The sequence below is a fragment of the Perognathus longimembris genome, chromosome 6 (genome assembly GCF_023159225.1).
Source record: "Perognathus longimembris pacificus isolate PPM17 chromosome 6, ASM2315922v1, whole genome shotgun sequence".
In the NCBI taxonomy this organism is placed as follows: Eukaryota; Metazoa; Chordata; class Mammalia; order Rodentia; family Heteromyidae; genus Perognathus; species Perognathus longimembris.
The window spans coordinates 30750715-30773833 of NC_063166.1; the positions used below are offsets into that span (position 1 = coordinate 30750715).

Below are 23119 nucleotides of genomic sequence, written 5' to 3' on the forward strand. Positions count from 1 at the left end.
TGACATGTCCTAAGGCCATGGCCACATAAGGACAAGCTGCACTAGGTCTGAAGCAGCCTAGTGAGGTAAGCAGGTAAGTTTTGAAGAGCCGGAAGAGGGAGCCTGGGGATCTGCCTGTCACTCACCACAGCCCGGGTGTGCTCGCCAGGACACTGACACCACCCCTCCACACACACACACACACAACCACACACACACACACACACACACACACACACACACACACACACACACCCCTTCACAGAGCAGAGATGAAAGCGCTCCCAACTCCCGTCCTGGGACGCACCGAGCATGCGTGAAAGCTCACAGCACGCACGTCGACGTCAATCCCCAGAAGCGGAGCCAGGCGTCTGCGCAGGCGCGCACGGACACATAGGCGGAAGTGGAGGGCGGGCGCGGGTTATGCGAGTACCTTCCCCTGAGGCGGCGGAGGCTGCGGAAAGTGCGGGAGGAGGAGAGGAAGCGAAGGAAGCCGAGGTGACGGCGATGGGCATGGGGAGGGGGAGCACTCCGCCTGGCTGAGTGGCCTCCCGGGCTGGGGTCGCTCCCCGCCCCAGGTGACTGACACACCAGCTGGGGAGTAGGCGTGCCCCGGCGCCCTTAGCGTGTGCGGGACGCCGGCCTTGTCCTCCCCCGAGAACGGGGACCCCCCCCCCTCCCGTCCTCCTGCGGGGGAAAGAGGGGAGCGGGATGTGGCGGGATGGCAGGGGGAGCTAATTTTACTAGTGAACGGAAACCTGCTGTCACGGTTTCCTGGAAGGCGCCTTTGCTCTTCCTCGTCCCGTGGTTGTCCGTTGGGCCGGCCAGGCCTCCCTTAGGCCCCGTCTGTAGACTGGGCTGGGATGCGATCACCTTTATGAGGTGTTCTTAGGCTGTTGGGGCGGGGGGGGGGGGCACCCTTTTTTCGCCTGAGCGCGTCTGCAGTTAGGAAGCACTTCCGGGTCTGGGTCTAAGCGAGGGCATTCCGGAGGACTCTGATGGTCCCTGACCATGCTCCTCAGGGGGCTTAGCTCCCGTCTTAGAGCTCTGCAGGTTCCTCCCGCCTTCGCAGATGAATTCTTCCCGTTTTTCTTTTTCTTCCTTTCAGATGAATATTGAAAGCTGTAGGCGGCATGATTTGTTGTGCTTATAGAATGTTTTAGTATTAGACATCAGCTAGAGGCGTGGCTTCTGTGTTAGAGCACCTGCCTAGCAAGTATGTTATACCCCACTGCCTCCAAATAATAATAATGATAATATTTGGGCATTTCATGTGCATCCCTTCTACAGAAGGTTATAGTAGGTCCAAAATTTTAATTAAACTTTTCCAAAATTTAATTAATTGAGATTTGGAACTTGGAAAATAGATACAGGCAGCATTTGAAAATAGTTTAGATAGCATTATTTTTACTTAGAATAAATCCTAATTTGGCTTTCTCACTTATGGGTGGAAAAAATATCTTTCATAAATAAGCACATTTCCTTGGCCTTTTAAATTGCAGTTTAGTGACGTTGAAAGATCTAAAGTGAAATATCTGAATTTATGAAGAGGTCTCAGGTGATGATTCACACCTGTGGGAGGTTTTTTTCGATTTTAGTTTCAAGGGCTGGGACCTTATAAAGCAAAGCAAAATGATGATCATCTTATAAAGAAAAGTAATTTTAATTACATTTGGGTTTTTTTTTTGCCCTCCTGCACTACAGGACTTTGTCTCCGTTTCTTCAAGTGATAGGTAATATCTGTCATTAATGTTTGAAATGGAAGGGGAGATGGCTGACATCGGAGAGCCATCTCTGAGTATCAGAAGGCAATGGAAATGAGCTCATTGGCATGTACATTTCAGATGCTTTGTGAGGAATTAAGGAGAGATGTAGGTATTTGTCAGGCATGTTTGGAAAAGAAAGTACAGTTGTGGCCCAGATCTGCAGCTGAGAAATGAGATTTCTATTAGGGAGTAAAAGCTAATGTTGGTTACATAGACTAAAAGTGCAAGAGTCCTTTTGATTTCTGCATTTTCTTTCGTTCTAGAACATTGTGAGGTGACATTATCATATCTTGCCTTAAAAAAAAATAAACTTGTACAGCCAGATACTGATGACTCATACCTGTAATCCTAACTACTCAGGAGGCTGAGATCTGATTGTTTCAAAGCCATTCTGGGTAGAAAACTCAGTGAGACTCCTATCTCCAATACACTACCCAGAACAAGCCAGAGATGGTGCTGTGGCTCAAGTGTTTGAGCACAGTGAGATTCAGGGACAGTACCCAGGCCCTGAGTTCAAAGCCCCAAGACCAGCAATAAAATAAAATAAATAAATGCTTACATTTGTAGAGAAGTAGGCATGAAAACAAAAAATTATAACATTATAACTTAGATATTTGTAAAATTGCACTATGCTATGGAAGTCTAGAATATCAAATCGTTCTTAACAGTGCCTCAGTTAAGGGCACATCACAGTGAACCTTCATGCTGAGCAGTGTAAGAGGTAGCCAGAAAAAGAGAGAGAGAGATTACAGGTGAATCTAGTAATCTGACCAGGAGAAAAATGGCTCCTTTTTTCTCTGGTTTTTCTCTAATGAAGAAATAAGTTTTCTTGGAACTCAAAATCCTTCTAGTGGTAGGAGAAAAATCAGATTTTACATGCATTTGTGAATGTAGAGTCAACAGTGGTCTCTGCAAAGTGTAAATATGAGGAACAGGAAAGTTCTTAACAGAACTCCAGCTTTTTGCTTGTGTTTTAGTACTAAGGAACATTAAGTGATTTGGGAAATATAAGAAAAAAGATTTATTTGGAGATTGGGGGTGTGATACTTAAAGTTTGGCAAGTTTGCAAGTAAATATATCAAGGAAAACTTGGAGGTGGGCATGGTGGTGGATGCCTGTAATCCTAGCTGTATTGGATGGTGGTGGTTTGAAGCCAGTCTGAGTAAAAGTTAGTGAAATCCTCTTCCAAAATAAGATGGATATGATGGTATGGGCTTTAGTCCTAGATAGACAGAGTTAGAGGTCGGAATATTGCATTTGGAGGCTACCTGGAACAAAAAGCTGCCCAGGACAAAAAGCACTGAGATCTTTTCTGCAAAACCAAAGCAAAATGGGCTGAGGCATGACTGAAGTGTTAGAGCAGAACACCAGCCAAGCAAGTGTGGGGCTCTTGAGTTCAAATCCTGGGAGGCTAACAAAAAGGAAAGTTCTTGGTAACAAATCCCAGTCCTTGTTTCCAACTGTTCCCAGGGTATGGATAACCTTCACCTCACCAGATCACCCGAGCACTATTTCTAAAAAGCTAAGTAATGTTAACTAACATGTTTATGCCAGACAGTTATATATGTCATAGAACACCAACAAAACTATAAGCAGCACATTTTAATGCCCTCCAATTCCTTAGATATGCAGAACCTAAAGCTCAATAAGATCAATTTACCCAAGATTCCTCAGTAAAGCCAAATCTGGAACTCAGATCTGTCAGAATTCAAAAGCATAAGGAAAATCCAATTTTATAGTACTTCCTATTATATATGAGTTGTAATTGAGTTGAGCCATTACAGTAGTGCTTGTCATTTTGTTAAATTCTAAGAATCTCAGAATAAGGTGACTTTGCAAAAGAGTTACCATCTGAAGAAATGTTTTAATAACAGTAAAAGCGGGGGGAAAGTTCTATGTTTTAGTTCTATGTAACTATGATTACATATCTGATTGTACTTTTCTTCCAATCTGTTTTCTGTAAAAGTTTCCGTTTATCCATAAAGTTTTCTAACACCACAGTCACTTTCAAAAATCATACCTACACAGAACATGAGTGGTTACAAACTGAAGTTACCTGAGTACTGGGAGCAAATTACTTGCCAGATAACAGGATGCAGAGTAATAAGACTTGAGCCTTGCTTTTGTCTTCTGTCAGCATTAGAGACATTAAATGGATAGAGAAGGATACATTAAAGCTGAACTGCAATTCCTGAACCTGAACAAAAAAGTGACCATGAGCAAAAAAAGGATGTTAGAAAACCCATGGTGCATTTCAAGAACAGAGCATGAGTGCTTTCGTCCTTTGTTGAAAAAAAAATGGAAAGGAAGGAAACTTAGAGATATCTCTATTGAGAGAGTTAAGAATTATAAATTTGAGCATGGCACTAGTGGCTCAAACCTGTAATCCCAGCTACTCAGGAGGCTGAGGTCTGAAGATCACGGTTCAAAGCCAGCCCAGGCAGTAAAGTCCATGAGACTCTTATCTCCAACTAACTACCAGAAAAATGGAAGTGAGGCTGTGGAAGAGCAGTAGCCTTTTGTGGAAAAAGCTCAGGGACAGCACCGAGCCCCTGAGTTCAAGCCCCACAGTGCACAATAAATGGAAGGAAGGAAGGAAGGAAGGGACGGAGGGAGGGAGGAAGGAATGAATTATAAATTCACTAGATACAAAATATGTCATATTCACTTCTTTGATGAAATAAAAATACTGGATTTACTTTGGTCTTTTGTCATGAAAATAACTATTATTTCATATTGATATAGTGATACAGTGACCTTTGTCAAGTGAGATCTTCAGAGTAGGCATACCATTTAGATTGCTTCTTAGAAGCTGGGATGTAAGAGTTGATGTATTAATATCCAAAGAAAACAGTCTACATCTGTGTAATTTTAAGTATAGTTTGAATTACTGTTTGGAGTATAGCACATTCTGAACTAGATATTTTGCTTTAATTATTTTCAGCAAACAAAATTTCCAGTGAATGAAAAAGAGGAAAGCAAGAAAGATAACTCTGAAAGCACTGAATGTTGCAAAATAAGAACAATGGATCTCAAGTTCAACAACTCCAGAAAATACATCTCTATCACTGTGCCACCCAAGACTCAGACAATGTCACCACACATCAAATCAGTTGATGACGTTGTAGTACTCGGCATAAACCTCAGCAAATTTAACAAACTTACTCAGTTTTTCATATGTGTTGCTGGAGTTTTTGTATTTTACCTAATCTATGGATACTTACAGGTAAAAATGTAGCTATTTGTTAATTATTCATGGCAGTGTCTGTCTAGGCACTTACTAATTCCAACATACTTTTACCTACAGGATACTGGTTGATTCAAATTTCAGATTTTTTTGTAGAGCCACAGAAAAGGACTTTGTAAAAAGGCTACTAAAAATGAAGGTCAAATTTCATAATTGAGTGTTTCAAGTGTTAAGAAGGGATATGTAGAAATCATGAAAAAATACAAAAATAAAAATTTAAATATTTAACAAAATGTAAGTAATTTTAGCCAGGTGTTAGTTTTAGAAGAAACAAGTGTTGGAACCTAGAAGCTAATTAAATTCCCAGTAAAAATGAACAATTACACTGCTTACTCTTGAATGTTGGAATTCAGTGACACCAAAATATCAGTTTTTATAAAGCTGTCTCTCTAATTCTATGACTGAATCATTCCTTTTATTTTTGCATAAGTATTTGGTTATGTTCTGATTTTTGTGGGTTTTTTTCTTTCTAACTTTGCTAGTCTTATTTTTGTATGATTTTGATTTCTGGAAAATGTTTCTGTCATGTAACAGTTTGTTCATATTGCATTGTGTTGTGGGACACATCTCCAGCAGCAAATTTCTGACCTTCAAAAATATGGATTGGCTGAATGAGGATCTAGACTAGAAATGCGTAGGACTAACAGTATTAATGACCATTTACGTAATGAATATCTTCAGCCAATAGCCACCTAGATTTTTCTTTGCTTCCAGTCCTTGGACTCAAACTCAGGGCCTGACTACTCGTGAGGGTTTTTTTTGCTCAAGGCTAGTTAGTGCTCTACCATTTATGCCACAGCTTCACTTTCAACTTACATTTTCTTAGGAAGCAAACTCTCTAATATAAAGGAACTTTTATAATTCAAGAAAAGAGGGGCTGGGAATATGGCCTAGTGGCAAGAGTGCTTGCCTCCTACACATGAAGCTCTCAGTTCGATTCCCCAGCACCACATACATGGAAAACGGCCAGAAGGGGCACTATGGCTCAGGTGGCAGAGTGCTAGCCTTGAGCAGGAAGAAGCCAGGGAAGGTGCTCAGGCCCTGAGTCCAAGGCCCAGGACTGGCCAAAAAAAAAAAAAAGAAAGGAGAAACAATTAAAACTGGCATAAGTTAGTCTAATAACTTGAAAAAAACTTACTTTTCCATTCTCTTTTGGAGATGAATTATAAGCTATATATATAGAGTAAACTTTTTTTAGCTAGCCTACAAGAATGCCATGAAAATAACAATGCGAAATAAGAACATGAATTCAATATATTTATAACTGATGTCCCATTAGAAGGTGATCAAAAACTTACATGATGAATATAACTAAAAATGATGTTTTTATCTTCTCTCTTTTGGGGTACCAAGATGTTAACTCAGTGCCTCATCTTGTCAGGCAGGCACGTTTAATCCACACATTTTGCTTGAGTTTGAAATTTCTGTTGAGAGACACATTTTTCTTTCGGTATTGCACTGTTTCAAATAGATTGAAACAAAAGGCAGCCATTGCAAAGGAAAATGAGTTAGGAATATACCTACAAATTTCCTTTCTTAGCCTTTTCTATTTGAGCATTAATCAGATATTTTAATTTATACTTAATGTATGCAGTTTTATTTTAAGTTGCATACATGGCTAATGATGTTAGTAGCTCTTCCACTTTCACTTTCTGAAAACTGACAATTTTACCAACTCTAACGTGTAATTGCACGTCAAAATAGCTCAGGGAAAGTGGTTGGGACTTGGTTATGTAAATGTTATATACTAACCTGCACACCTATACAAAGTAATATTTATCTGAGCAAAATTTAGCCAGAGAACTTTATAAGACTACCTCTTAATAACTTTTTGAAATGACCTACTAATAATTAATGTAAATGTTACTTGCTAATATTGTGTTTAGGCATATTAAATATCCACCTGGAATTTTACGTCATCTGACATAAGAACATCAAAAACTAATATTGACATGAACTGACTCCGTTCTTGTAAAAACTAGAGCAGATATCATTTGCTTAGTGAAGTATTCTTTTTATTAGAGTTTTTTAATCATCTACCTTTTTTTAATTTTAATATATATATTTATTTGTCTGAATTACAGAGAGGTTAAATTTCATACATTAGGCATTGGATACATTTCTTGTACTGTTATCTCGTCCCTCATTCCGCCCCCTTTCCCTTCCCCCTCCCCCCCATGAGTTGTTCAGTTGTTCAGTTCATTTTCATCAAACAGTTTGTAATTATTGCTTTAGTAGTTGTTTGTCTTTTTTTACCCTATGTCTCTCAATTTTGGTATTTCCTTCCAATTTCCTGGTTCTAATACCAGTATACACGGTTTCCAATATACTTAGATAAGATACAGAGATAGTGTAGTACAACCACAGGAAGGTGATACAGGAATATCATCAATAATAGAGGCTACAGTTACATATGGCACGTTGAGAATATTTACAACTGTGATATAACAATCGTTATTGTTTTGAACAAGTTTAGTTTGGGTCTTTTTTTCTAATGAAGCATAAGATGATTTTTGTTTTTAGTTATTTTTCTGTTAATTTTCATACCTGTAATCTGGTGTCCATTTTGGGGTTTTTTGTTTGTTTGGTTGGTTTTTTTGTTGGTTGTGGGGCTTGAACTCTGGGCCTGAGCACTGAACCTGAGCACTTCAGCTCAAGGCTATAGCTCTACCACTTGAGCCACTTCCTGGTGTCCATTTTGGGGAAGGATCTTGGCCTCTCAAGTTTCCTATGAGGAGCCTTGTGATTTTGTTTCTGTGTGTTTTTCTTAATCCCCTTTTTTCAGTAAGTGTGTGCTTATAATAATTACTGTGAGAAACTCAGTCTATTCCAATGAAGTTAATGGTATCCATGTATCTTTTAACAGGAATTAATATTTTCAGTGGAGGGTTTTAAGTCCTTTGGCTGGTATCTTACTTTAGTGCAGTTTGCATTTTACTCCATATTTGGCCTAATAGAACTTCAGCTTATTCAAGACAAAAGGAGAAGGTATGTGGTTTGTTTGGTTTTCTTGATAGTTAAGTTCACTAGTATTAGTTGAATCCTTAAAGAAAATTTTAGCATGTCGAATATGCATGAAATTGAATTTCTTATTAACATATCTAATCATGAACACTGTTGTCAGTATAATTAGCTTATTAAAAATGAATACACTGATAAAAATGACATGTCTTTAAGTGTAATGTTATATATATAGTATATATGTGTGTGTATACACACACACACATAGTGTAAGCTCAATTTATGGTAAGTATAGAAGTGTATAGAAGTATAGTAGTGGCACCTGTCTGTAGTTTCAAGTACTGACGAGGCAAAAATGCAGAAAAATTAATGAGGGTCCATCTCAAATAATGAGCTCAATATGTGGATGATCTGGCCATAATATCTGTCACCCCATTGATCAATAGGGTTGATTTGATTGATCTGGCCAGCTAGACAGATGTCCCCACCTTCCCTCCCCACTCAATGTGTGTCCCCCTAAAGCTTCGTGCTGGGTTGAACAGCACAACCATCCCCAATAAAGGAGGACTGTTCTTTAGTCAAGGGTTTGTGAATAGCTTTGTTCCCCTGATAGAACCTCTAAATAAGCTCTCAACTAATAAACTGAGCATTGTGGGGCTTGGCTGCAGTCCTGACTCCTCAGGAGGAATAGATAGAAAGATCACAGTCCAAGACTTGGCCCCCTGCATAAACACAAGACACTCTGAAAAATAGTTCAAGCATGGCTAAGTAATAGAGCACCTGCCTAGCTAGCCTAAGATTCTGAGTTCAAACCTCATTACTGCTGAATTTATATATAGGTTATATATTCAGATATGCAATGTATTTCTTTAAACTTCACTGATATGATTCAAGATATAATGCAAGATTTACAATGCAGCTTAATCAGAGTGGTAAAGTGAAAGACTGCCTGTTTGGATTGTTTTTAAAAAGTGAAGTCAGTGAGTGTTTTGTAGAGTATATCCAACTGACATTGTTATGAAATGTCCAGTAACTAAATTTTTCATGCTGTTTTTCTTTCTTTTTTTTTTTTTTCCTGCTACTAAGGTTTGAACTTAGGGCCTCTTGCTTGCTGGCTCACCTAGCTTGATTGCTGAGCTTGCTTATACTCAGCTAGCACTCTGTCCTGGAGCCATGCCTCCAGTATGGAAATTTGTATTCTTAAACATTACAGAAACACATTGCATTTCTTTTCATTAAGGCCAGTAATACTCATTGGCTGACACTAGAATTGAAATTAAGAACCATCTATATTAAGAGTATTTTCACATATTTTAATGACAAAACCAAAAAGACTGGTCTATAGTAGAAGGTGGTAGGAATTTGAATAGTAAATACTTTGAGTAAATATGATATAATTTCCTCTCATATCCCATCCTAGTATATGTACTTTATATATTTTGGACAGTTAAAATATAATAAAGACTAATACTCATAATACATTTTCTTTTGCACAGGTATTTAAATCCAGTGAAAATAAAAAATTTTACCAGCTTTTTATTTTTTTAAATTGTTTCGAAACATGTCTAGAAGTAATGGTACAATTTTAATCCTTGATATGATTTTTCATGGATATAGATTTGTTTCCCAAATTCTCTTTATTGCCAACAGATTTTTATACAGTTATAGCAAAAAGATTTGAATTTAAGAATATCATCTTCATTATTTTCATGCTCTGAATCTATAATATAGCCATGGTGACAGAAGAGAAACAAAATATATTTGTCAAAAGTAATGTGTAAAGAAGCCTGATGACTCACTACCAGCTGCAAACCTCTTAATTGTGCCTGAGTTGAAAGACATTAATGTTTTCTTTGTTCCATGATATCTCATATGTTAAATTTAAGAAACACCTGCTTATCAATCAGCCAGATGAAATGTTGAGTGGGCATAAAAGTTTATGTTTAAACGTTTAAGTGAAAGGATTTGGAAGACTTTATAGACTGAAAATATATATACTTATGAGTTAAAACTTTTTCCATACAGGGCACATTAATTTTTTTTTAAGTCCTTATAAGTACACCACAACAAAGATATGCCCAATCGCATATTTTCTTACTTTTGAATATTCAGCCTCTTCTGAATCAACTTATATGTGACTGCTCATATGCCCTGTACTTAGCTAAACTGTTTAGGTTTTTTGTCTCCTTAAGGTTATGTGAACAGTGATACATCCGAATGAACAAGATTTAGAGTTAGAAAACATGAGTTTGTGTTTTGGCACTATTACTGTCAGGACCTCAAAGAGGTTCCTTCACTTTTGAGACTCAAATGTGGTCATGTATGCAAAAGTACATTGTAATACTCCAAATATATTAGTTCCTTCTTTTCACCCCAAAATACCTTAAGTATTGCACTAAGTACTTTGCGTGTTTAATAAAGGAGATTTGTCAAATTGTTTTTGAAAGACTTTTTTCATTGTAATTTCTCTACCATTCCCAAAGAAGTAGACAATTGAGGTATTAAATAAAGTAGAAAATAATGAAAATCCTAGACAAAAGCTGATAAAGCCACCTTTGTCACTTAACCAGTGAGAAAACAGATTTCAAGGAGCATTGAGACTTCTTATAAGATAATAGTAAGTTGCTCTCCCAAAGGGAATCCTTTGAATTTAGGTACTCTGAGTTTCAGGCTGTACTAAGCTACTTTTCTAATCATATCTTTCTGGCTGGAATTTTAATTTCCTGGCCACTGCTGCTTGCAGTTTATCTTTGAGGATATGAGACTATTGTGATTTGTATTATTACCTGGGTGCTACTATCCTCCATTGAAAAAATGTCTATGCATGGAAACACATAGTCATGCCAAGTATTTCCAGTGGATTGTAAATGCTCACTATTGGGTTAGTACCTAAATTGGAAAGGCTCACAGTTGAACTATAAATGATGCATTTCAATGACAGTTTTCTAGTACATTATTTTAGCTTATGTCTGACCATGTAAAAGATGTAGAGAATTTCAATATTTTCACTTAAGCTGCAACACAAATCCTACATGTAAATTATTTCTAAGTGTATAGCATAATCAAATTATGTGTGTGATGGCTCATTGTGCTCAATCCCCAGTGTATAGGGTGATTATATTAGACCATTAACTAGCCAAAGTGAGCATATGCCCACAATTATGGCAAATGTCTTCTTTAGGAAATCCATTATATTTGTAAACTGACATGTTGAATTGAAACCCTTTGTACTCAAAGATAAGAACTAAATTTTTTTAATTCAAGGAAATCCAAATTGAGCCAAAGTAAAAAGCAGACAGCCAGATAATTCATCTTAATGTTAATTATTATTTCATAGAATGCAGAAAGGTGATTTCTTAGGTATTATAATAAAAATCACGTACAGAATGTTAAAGTACATATAAGTTTTCTAGAGAAATTCTGCTCTGATTTTTCTAGCAGAATAAATAGACGAATTTTTCCTAATGCTAGATGGAAACATTAAGAAACAGAACAACAATTTAGAAGTTAAAAAGTTTTAAATAGTGGGTAAGAAATTGTTGGAAGGTTGATAGTATCAAAAATACATTGTATCTGTGAATGAATCTGACACAGGAAGAAAAAATAACTGAATCTTTTAATTCATAAAGTTATAAAGTGCCTTTTACTGTTGTAGAGGACAATATTTTTAAATGGTCTCTTTTTTTAAATGAAATCAAGATTTTTTTTATCTTTTGGTAGAACTGGTTTTTAAAAGAAATCGCTACCTTGTATTTATACATTCAGCAAGAATCTTAACTTTCTTAATACATTACTTTTTCAAATAGTTGAGAATCCTCATTCAGGATTCATTAAATAAAGGTAAATTATTACTTTATCTACATTCTTTTATGTAAATAGTGTTACCACTTTGATGTTTTTCTGATTTTCCAGAAATATTGACCAGAAATTAGAAAAACAATTAGACATTGTAAACACATTATTTTAAGTTAGTACAAATTGGGTCCCAAAATGAAGATTTTAAAAATTGTCTTTTACAGAATACCAGGAAAAACCTACATGATAATAGCTTTTCTAACTGTGGGTACTATGGGGTTATCAAACACTTCCTTGGGCTACCTGAATTACCCTACCCAAGTCATCTTCAAGTGCTGCAAATTGATTCCTGTTATGATAGGCGGAGTTTTTATCCAAGGTATAGTAATGATATATTTTCATACTATTTGAAACAAACAGGATACAGTTTGGCATCTGGCATTAGGAAAAATTAAACACCCATTTTTTTTTATTTTAGTTAGCATTGTGCAAATTGTAACAATTCTAAGTACTATCTTACAAAAATAAGGTATTGTAAAAACATTGACATTGCTTTGATGTAAATAGGATTAATAATTTGGACTTGGGGAAAAGAAAAAGTAGCAGTTTGTTTTATTATATTAAAACAGTTCTAACAGTACTATATTTACATGTTGTACATTGAAATCTTCCAGCAAAAGTACCTGGAAAGTTCCTTTTTCTCAATGCTTTTATTCTAATGTTTCAGGGCATTAGAATACAACCTATCTCTTTTATAGTATGGACAGTTCTTGTATTGAAATAAAGCTTAAGCTAAGCAGAACTAATTTTTAAAAATCTGGTCCCGTGGCTTGAACTCAGAGCCCAGTACTGTCCCTGAGCTTTTTTGCTCAAGGCTAGCTCTCTACCACTTGTGCCATAGTTCCACTTCCAGCTTTTTGGTGATTAATTGAAGATAGTCTCACAGACTTTCTGTCCAGGCTAGCTTCCTAAGTAGTTAGAATTATAGATCATTCACCAGAACCCAGCTAGAACTACTTTTCTGTACCAACCCTGCCCACTTACTGATGTCTTAAAGTTGTAGCTAGCTTGTAAGCTACATGAAAGTATGAGGGAAGAGGGAGCCACTTGTAGCAACAGTGGAACAAGGTGTTCATCAAATTAGCTGCTGTAAAAATGATTGTGTTTTCATAGTCAAGTGTTTTTTGGAGGGACATATCTTTTGCTAGTATGGATCTCAAATTCAGGTCATCGTGTTCTCACTCAGCTTTTCCATTCATGCCTCTACTTCCAACTTTTTGCTGGTTAAATGGAGTTAAGAGTCTCATATTTGTCTGTCTTGGCTGGCTCCAAACTGTACTCCTCACATCTCAGCCTCATGAGTAGCTAGGACTATAAGTGTGAGCCACCAGCACCTGGCTGTCAATAAAGTTTATATACAGATTGATATCATTTTATGTACTAGATGTCTTCCCAAAATAAACTTTAAAAGTGAACAACAACTTCAGTTATTTCAGAGTGATGGTTCTGTAGGAAGAAAACGTTACCCCAAATCCCTGTTACAAACCACATTTAACAGTTTGACTTGGCACATGTCTTTCCTTATAAATCCTAATAAAAAGTTATGCTACGTATGGTTTTTTAAGATGCAACCAAGTAAGTTATCACCTGCTAGATATTACCACATTCTATAAGAAAATGTGTGGTTTTTTATTGTACATTAAAGAGATACTACTGTTAAAATTTTTGTGAATATGTTATACTCATTAGTTTCTTTCAAAATACCATCATGCATTATGCTTTGGTCAACAATGGACCACATAGACAGAGGAGGTCCTGAAAGAACATTGCCAGGTGTCATTACAGCAGTCATTATCTAAGTGTGCTCTGTGATGCTGTATAGCAAGGACATTAAACAGTTTTCTCACCATTAAACAATGAATGACTGTTCAATTCACTCTCATAACAAAAATAAGATCTCCTAATCTTTAAGTGCACATTGGTACTTCTTGATAATTTTCAAAAGCCCTCCTGTGACTGTCTTATGCCTTAATCTAAGTGTTTTTACATTTTTTGCTTTTAAAAATGAACAACAGGCTGGGAATATGGCCTAGTGGCAAGAGTGCTTGCCTCGTATACATGAAGCCCTCGGTTCAATTCCTCAGCACCACATATATAGAAAACGGCCAGATGTGGTACTGTGTGGCTCAAGTGGCAGAGTACTAGCCTTGAGCAAAAAGAAGCCAGGGACAGTGCTCAGGCCTTGAGTTCAAGGCCCAGGACTGGCAAAAAAAAAAAAAAAAAGAAAGAACAATTCCTACTATCCTTGATTAAGTGCAGTAGGTCTAACACTAGGATGTGTGGTTATTTCCTGATGAGGCCATCTTGCTTGTGTTTCCTCTAGGGAAGCGTTACAATATTGCAGATGTGTCTGCTGCAGTGTGTATGAGCCTTGGCCTGATCTGGTTTACTCTTGCTGACAGTACAATTGCACCAAACTTCAACCTGACAGGTAAGAAATTGGTTTATTTATAGTCTTATATTTTACAGGCAGTTTTTAGAAGGTTATAAGGATTTTAACTCATGTATGACACTAATGATTCTCGTGTGCAGCAGAAGCCTGTCAGACATTTTTTGTAGTAAAAAAATCACAATTCTAGAAATACAACAATTTTTCTAATTAAAAAACATTTAAAACTTATTTTAATAGTTACTGTTCTAGAGAAAGAGGAAAAGTATGTACTTTAATATTAAACACATAATATAAATATAGATTTTATCATAAAGCACATAACATTTTACCATGTTTTATCCATCCTGCACGAGACTAAATTTTGTAAAATACATTTAGACTTTTTAAAAGGAAAAAAGGTAGTGCTGTGTTTTTAGAAATCAGAATAAAATATAAGTATTGATTTCCTGCTTTTATTTTAATGATCTTTCAGAGAAATTGTTTTGGAGTACTTTTGATGTTAATATTACAATATTTTCCTAAAATTTTGGAAATTTATTAAAACTAGTGTCATTCCGTCTTCTAATCTGACAAAACAATATTTACAGATGAAAATTGAGAGAACTCATAAATAGAACTCATAAAAAGCAAACTTTTCAACAAAACTTGGGAAGCATGTGTATTGGGAAGAGTGTATATTATGAATGTGATTTATGTAAAAGAGAAAGTATAGAATTCTACACAGGAGCCATACTCAGAGGTGGCAACTGCCTTCATGAAGACAGTTTGTTATTATGTATTTAAATATAAACGTTTTAGTAATGCTGAGGGTGATTATAATTTTTCTCTCCATCTTTTTTTTTTTCTTAATTTAGCTAGCTAGTCACCAGTCCCAATTCATCTTCAAAGAATGTCTTCTATGCTGGTTTGATATAGTATTTCCTTCAACCATACAATCCAGCATTAAAGTAGAATTTTATTTAATGTAATAGTAAAGCAGAGTAAAGGCAACCAAATCAACTCAGATTTACTCTTTTTTGTTTTAATATCATCATCCTTGTCTTTATTATAACCATTTTGATATCAGCTTTGTGCTAATGTATAAGCATTATAAAGTAAATGGGTTGAAGATGTGCTTTTGTTTTTCAAATTTAGCCCATGTCGTAAATAAAGTGGTTGCTTCTTTTCTACCTTGAAGGCGTGATGCTTATTTCCCTGGCACTCTGTGCAGATGCAGTCATTGGAAATGTTCAAGAGAAGGCTATGAAACTCCATAATGCTTCTAATTCTGAAATGGTAAATGCTCCAGTGCTCTTTCTTTCCTTAGGAAGACTAAAAAATGATAATTTTCTGATTTTATAGAATATAGTACCAAAGGACCTGCATGACATTTTAAAATGAGTTTATCATTGTTCTTTTAAAAGTAATACACTTAAACATTTATTTTTAAAACCATTACTAACCTTACTGTATATGTGGTCCATTTTTTTTCTTAATTGATTTATAGAGTTTTGTTGTTGTTGTTTTGTCTTTGGCTTTTTGCAAGTCCTAAAGCTTGGACCAGAGCCTGAGCACTGTCCCTGGCTTCTTTTTGCTCAAGGCTAGCACTCTACCTCATGAGCCACAGTGCCACTTCGGCTTTTTCTGTTTATGTGGTGCAGAGGAATCAAACCCAGGGTTTTGTGCATGCTATGCAAGCACTCTACCACTAAGCCACATTCCCAGACTTACAGGTATTTTTTACAATCTGTTAAAAAAATTCTTTATTGCACTTTTTTCTCCTCTTTGTATTTGATTTTATTTTCCATGTGGAAGTTTATAATGCGTATTGATCTAATTTATCTTTCCTTACTGACAGTTGTCATGATTGAAAGTGTTTCTCAACCCTTAAGATTTTAAAGTTTTTGCTTATGTTGCCAAGTATTTTTATGATTTCCTTTTTATTAAATCCTAATCCAGTTGAAGGTTTTTCAACATGTGTTCTTCTCTATGGCTACCTATTTGTCCCAATAACATTTACTGAGTAATCTGCTTTACCAGCTAATTTTAAAAGCCTTCTTTATCATATCACATTCTAATGCAGATTTCAGAGTTGAATTCCTCAGGATTTATTTCTGTACCTGTACAAACAGCAGCAGCAGCTTTATCATACATTTATCATCTGTTAGGACTAGCCACCATTGTTCCTTTTCTTTTTCAGAATATCACTCCCCGTAGTTATTCTTGGTGTTCATACCCCCACATTAACTAGAAATGGCATTGGTATTGTGATGGGTGTGGCATTGAATTATAAATTAATTTAGGGAAAATGGCATCTGTACACTTGATTCTTTCAGTCCAAGACTCAGGTATGACTTTTCTTTTATTCAGTTTTTTATGTCCATTAGAACTTAAAGTCTTCCTTATATAATAAATTCAGCATGTTTTTTATTAAAGTTATTGTATATGTTTCTTCCTTTTGCTGTTGTTACTGTAAATCATCTTTCCTGAACTATATCTTCTGGGCTTTTTCATATGTATACATTGTGTATTTACATTAATTTTATAACCAACCACCTTGCTAGACAGATAGAACATACTGCGTTAAGGCCATATAGAAATATTCTTTCCACTTTCTCATCACATGGTGGGGACACCTAAGTAACATCCTAGAAATGTAACAGCTAATCTTGATCAGGAATTTTCTTGGTCATCATCATTACTCTCTTGATAAGGTAAAGATGGCCTCAGAGAGAATTGAGGAAGTACAGGTGACTGAAAAGTTAATATAATATACTATAGCGATTAAAATGATACTCTCAGTTCCTATCCTAGCTTAACAGCTCTCATTTAGGGAACATTTCTTAAGTATTAGTTTGCTCATTTGAAAACTGGGCAATTAACATTGCATCACAGCACCTCTCTTGGTTGGTTGTGAGTAATGAGTGGGACAATCCACGTAGATTACCAAGAGAATAATTCTTGACCCGTAGCCGTGTTTACAAGTAGATGCTGCTATTCCACTGCTAATACTGTATATGAGGACTGTATGAAAGGGGATTAAAAAATAAGGTATTAAGTGCTTATTTTCATTTTATTGAATATCTTTTGCAGACAGTCTTCAGGGATGCTTCAATGTTTTGTTTTATTTGTTTTGTTTGTGTTTTTTTTTTTTTTTGGCCAGTCCTGGGCCTTGGACTCAGGGCCTGAGCACTGTCCCTGGCTTCTTCCCGCTCAAGGCTAGCACTCTGCCACTTGAGCCACAGTGCCGCTTCTGGCCGTTTTCCATATATGTGGTGCTGGGGAATCGAACCTAGGGCCTCGTGTATCCGAGGCAGGCACTCTTGCCACTAGGCTATATCCCCAGCCCCGATGCTTCATGTTTTATAAGTAGCTTTAAAGATTTGTTTGTATAGTTTTACTATGATAACATTGAAATCTACTTGAATTCAATAATCAAGTCAGGCAAAAGTGAAAAACTGTTTTAACATAACATTAATGTTAGGTTGCTTAGTAAGATGTGTAAACTTAAAATTGACCACATAGAAATGATGTTACTTTAAAAATGTTTTGTTTATCCTGGTGTTGGTGGCTTATGACTAATCCTGGCTATTCAAGAGGCTGGGATCTGAGAATCATGGGTTATCAGACTCCTATCTCCAATTAACCACCAGTAAAGTCAGAAGTGGAGCTGTGGCTCTAGTGGTAGAATGCTAGCCTTGAGCAAAAAAAGCTCAGGGACATGGCCCATACACCCAGAGTTCAAGGCCCAAGACTGGCACAAATAAAAAAAGTTTTGTTTTACAAAATTTATTAAGTAGATTAATATAGTTATTTCATGAATCCCCTCAATTTACTGCTTCTGATTTGATGGTACCTTTCCTCTTTATTTTGATCTGCTCTAGGTTTTGTATTCTTATTCAATTGGTTTTGTATACATTTTATTGGGACTGACCTGCACTAGTGGATTAGGCCCTGCAGTAACATTCTGCTCAAAGGTAAATACTCATCACATTTTTAAAACCATAAACATCTATTAAAGAGTGTTCTCTAAGTATTTCTGACTTCTCTTGCTTCAAAAGAGGCTGTTCTTGATCTAATTTGATACCTTCTCTAATACAGTATTACAGATCAGAAACTTTCCCAGAAATGAAATGATTGGTATTAAAATTGATTTTATACTTGTTATATGCTGCAAGTTAACTTTTAAGCAGTTTATAATGTAGAAGTTGAGGGTTTTTTAATTTTATCATTTTCCCATCAAATCAGAACTAATCTTTGCTTGATTACACTGTTAAATGGCTTATTAATGCTCAAGAAATTGTTTGAAACGTTTGGCCTTCTTTCATGTGTAATAGCTCAGGGTTTGTTTTCGGTTTTTCTAATGGGCTTTTTGGTTCATTGCAGAATCCAGTCCGAACCTATGGCTATGCTTTCCTCTTTTCCCTCACTGGGTACTTTGGAATATCCTTCGTCCTGGCTCTGATTAAAATTTTTGGTGCACTTCTTGCTGTAACAGGTAAGAGTTTAAGCTGCTTAAATATGCAATAAACAACATTTTAAAAAATAAAAATTTTTTGAGATTCTCTTTTCCCATACATAAGAACAAAAACTAAATCTTCATTAAAAAGTATTGTCATATTTTTCCAGTTTATTCTTTCACTTAGTGTTTCATTTTCATTTTAAAGAAATGTTTTATGTGTTTCTGTCGAAGTTTTCATTTGTTTTTGAGTGCTAAGAATGGAATCTAGGCAATTGCTCTCCTACTAAGCTACTTTCTGAGCACATACATTTACCTGAGTAGTAACTTTTAAATACATTAGTAATGTACATTATTGCTATAAAACCATGATGGGATGAATACCTTCAAAGAAAATACTACCCTTTATAGATGTGTAACTTATATGAAAATATGGAGCTGTATTTTAAATAATTTTTTAGTCCTTTCACTTGTGCCTTTTCTAGATCAATTTTTATTTTGTTCTTCATGCACCAAATACAAATTACTGCTAATGGTTGTGTGAGGACATAAAGATGTGTAAGATAAACTCATACAGCAAAGAATGGTAATGAAGATGTGTGCAGGGCTCTTACTCTGCCTGGATCAAGGGAGAAATGAGTCAAGTTCTATGACCAGACTTCCAAGTGTAATATCTTGAAAGGTGGGAAAAAATGAACACAAATGTGTAACGAAGACTGTAACAATTCTTAGCATGGTGGTGTATACCTGCAATCTCTGCATTTGGGAGGCAGGAAAATTTTAGCTCCCTAGTACTGTGGCCTTTTTTTTGTATTTATTTTAATTATACTTTAACACTTCACTATATTAATTATTTAATATCTGTTCCCTAAAAACTGTAAACCCCATAAATAGCTGAATCAGTAACTGATTTATTGGTCAGTGGGTTTTTACTCACACCTGTCACCTCACAAAATTTCTATCACATAATAAGCTGTAAATATCTGTTGAATAAAAATATCTAAAATATTACCAAACTCATAAGGTACATTCTAAACCATTGTTTGCCCCTACAGTGACAACCGGAAGAAAAGCAATGACCATAGTACTTTCATTTATATGCTTTGCTAAACCATTCACATTTCAGTAAGTACTCTTTAATTCTAGTGTATCCATTTTTATAGTATATTTCAATTTTTTTCCCTAAAGTTAACTTTTATATTTCTGCAGCGAGTGTGTAGGGGGGAGGAAGGGTGTTCTTTCCTATGATATTCTACAAAAAGAATCTTTTTATTTTCCCCTTTTGACTATTGATAAGTCTTCTGTTTCAGAAATCTTTTTAATTTGTTATTTTGAATTTATCACCTTGTATATTTAAATTGCTTCACCAAAGCCTAATGAAAATGTGAGCCTCTTACCAATATGACTAAATGTGAGTGGCATGTATGTTCCAGTATAAATAATGTTCCAATGTGACTGAATGTGAGTGCTGTGTGCACATTGTGACTAAATGTGAGTGCTGTGTATCTTTGCTCATAACTGAATGTGAATGCTGTATACATTCCAGTGTGACTGAATGTAGTGCTATGTGCATTCTAGTTTGAGGAGATTTAAGTTATTTCAATGTAAATGAATGACTTTTATATTTTTGCAGCCCAAGCTTTTGAAAAGTTTAATTTTTCTTTATACAAAGCATTTAAAGTAGAGAAGTTTTCTGTAAGTTATGTCCTAATTTAGTATCGCTTAGTTGAGGCTTTTTTATGAAAGTGTTTAGTGTTCTTTTCATTACCTAGAGCAGCATTTGAAATAAACATCATTTAAACTTAGGTTTAATTTTGACATCTCAAACTTAATACTTATTAATAACATCATTTCAGAGGTAAACATAAAATAAATTTCTATCAATGTATCACAGATCATTTTTGTCTGTACCTTTCTTCTGCATATGCTACATATATTTTATAATGATTATGATGATTTCTCTGCTTTTTCAGGAGTATGTCCCTTTTTATCCTTTATAATTTAGAACAGCTGATTTGAATTCCCAAAGTAGTCTTTGGTGGAATTCTGTATTTAATGTTTTAAGTATAGTCTTAAGACAATTATAGGGGCTAGACTTTGAATATGCTATGATTCTCAATGTCTAAACAAACCTCATTTGTATATTCTTTGTAAAATACTCTATCTCTCTCTATATATATAGATGTACTCTCAACATAAAAGATACTGCACTGTATCTAATCTAAAAATACTACTTTTAATACTAGTATTGTAAGCCTAATAACACAGTTTTATCATTGACAAATTATTGTAGACTGCTCAGCAGAACTATTGTTAATGCTAAATTGTTACCTTGTTAAAATGTTCTTCTCTATTTTTCTTTCTCTTAGGTATGTATGGTCTGGTCTATTAGTTGTCCTTGGTATTTTTCTCAATGTTTACAGTAAAAATATGGATAAAATACAACTCCCCTCACCGTATGATCTGGTAAGCAGAGCAGGGGGAGTGAGGAAATCAAGGACACTGGCACAAACCATATAGGCATGGATTCATCTGTTTAAAATAGAACTTAACAGGAACAATCATTCATTAACTTCCCAAGAGGATTGCTATAAAACCAAAGGATCTGAAGGCACACTGTCTATCATAGATGGATTACATATGAAGTAGTTTCATTGCCTCTACTTTTCCTCAGAACATTTCTTGGACTGACTTCTGAAGCACTCAAGAGCACCTAGCACGCCCTGCAGGAAAATGTCGGTATGAAGGACTAAACTTCTCTTGAAAATTCCAGTGGTCCAGGACCATGTTGCCAGACTGAATATCAATTTGACATATCAGTTGATATGTAATGTACACTGTTTTACCTTTATTCCATTTTGTTTTGTTATTTAAATAGATTCTCTGTTATAAGAGTAAACTGATTATTTAAAGCCTGGGGAGAATAGCATCCACTATAAATAAAATTATTCTGTGATTTTTTTAAGTGTATTAGGAGAATTTTGTTATAAAAAGGGATTTGGAGGTTAGAGTAAGGCTTAACATAAGCATTAAAACTTAGATGTTAGCCAGGCACTAGGAGCTCAATACTGTAGTCCTAGGTATCCAGGAGGTTAAGATCTAAGGATTGAAGTTCAAAGACAGCCCAGGCAGACAAATCTAAGGGACTCATCGCCAGTTAAACATCGAAGAGCCAGAAGTAGAAGTAAAAGAAGGAGCCTTGAGTAAAAAAACCAAGCAAGAGCATGAGACCCTGAGCTCAAGCCCCAGAACCAGTACAAAATAAAGTATAATAATAATAGATAATTTATAAAAATCAAAACTTCCAAAATGAAAATCTTACATTTCCATGTATGCAGTTCACTTAGTGCAGAAAGCTGGCCATCCCATGTTAATCTGATTTGTTGAGCATTTTCTACCCCCAATTTTATGAAAATATGCCTCCCCAAAAGACCCAAAGCCAATTGAAAATGAATGTGCTTACTTGAAATGATAAAGCAAAAAAAGTTAGATTCGTTGAAAGGTGAATTTCTTTAGCAGAAATGCAGTGGTTTTGTGGGAAAATTAATCAGGCATCCACATATAATATATTGAACTCTGCTTCCTGTGCATAGGCAGTTTATGCTCTAAGGTGGTCTTCTTTGTTTCCCATGATACTGAGGATCTACTGCATTTAAATTCAGAACGGAAGAGACAAATCAGAAGTTGTACTTAATGATTTTGTGTGCTGCTCTCCTTTTAGCTGGTATATAGAATCTGGAGTCAGTGCCTCTGAATTATTGTCATTAATGTGATACAAGTTATCAAAAATCACTCCATTCACCACAGGCCTCACCCACCACATTGAAAAGGGGTGATTAAAAATAGAATTGATTCTCTTCCTTATGATAATTTTGTTAATAGGTGGCATAAAATTTGAATTAGACAATATTTTAAAGTAATATAATCGAATGATACATTTGTACAATTGAGTTAGACAATATTATATAATACAATATTAAACACTAGAATTTCATGATTCTAAGTTTCTCTAAGTGTATAAATTCCATAGTATTATGATTTTAATAGCTCCCAAATTGGTATGACTCTTCAAGTGAAGTAGCCACAGTATCAGAGGGCTTCATTTCAGCCCATGAACACACACTTCTCCTGGGCAGCCTACCATCTCATGAATGGTTCAGCCGTACTTCTGCTGTCACTAAGTAGCATTGACACAAATGCGCTGGAATTAATAGTCCCATCTGACCTATATGCTTTTCAGAAATACCCTCATAAAATGTGTTTTCCTCAGAAAACAAAATACTCAGCTCCTTCATCTTCTTAACAATATTTTATTGTCTTTAAGTAGTTGTACAAAGGAATTGCCATGCAACAAAAGTTTTATGAATACATTAGCACAATCACTGTCACCTCTTTGATTCTCACCCATCCCTCCTAACCCACCCCTTCCCTGGCTTAATTTAGTAGGATATACATTGAACTTGTTACTGCATTCATCCTCC

At 35.7% G+C, this 23119-nt stretch overlaps 1 protein-coding gene across 2 annotated transcripts; it reads left to right on the top strand.

The window, feature by feature from the left end:
* Window positions 1-402: 402 nt before the first annotated feature.
* On the top strand, window positions 403-21601 carry Slc35b3 (solute carrier family 35 member B3). 2 transcript variants are annotated; one of them, XM_048348495.1, is made up of 12 exons: window positions 427-477; window positions 2315-2316; window positions 4105-4114; window positions 4690-4971; window positions 7859-7980; window positions 11973-12127; window positions 14132-14239; window positions 15378-15475; window positions 18064-18156; window positions 18566-18677; window positions 19694-19763; window positions 21008-21601. In XM_048348495.1, the coding sequence occupies exons 3-12, from the start codon at window positions 4106-4108 to the stop codon at window positions 21156-21158; spliced, it is 1200 nt and encodes a 399-aa protein (XP_048204452.1). In that variant the 5' UTR covers window positions 427-477; window positions 2315-2316; window position 4105; the 3' UTR covers window positions 21159-21601. The 2 variants fall into 2 exon arrangements, with proteins under 2 accessions (XP_048204453.1, XP_048204452.1); XM_048348496.1 differs by lacking the exons at window positions 2315-2316; window positions 4105-4114 and having other exon boundaries at window positions 403-477.
* The last annotated feature ends 1518 nt before the right edge of the window (window positions 21602-23119 follow it).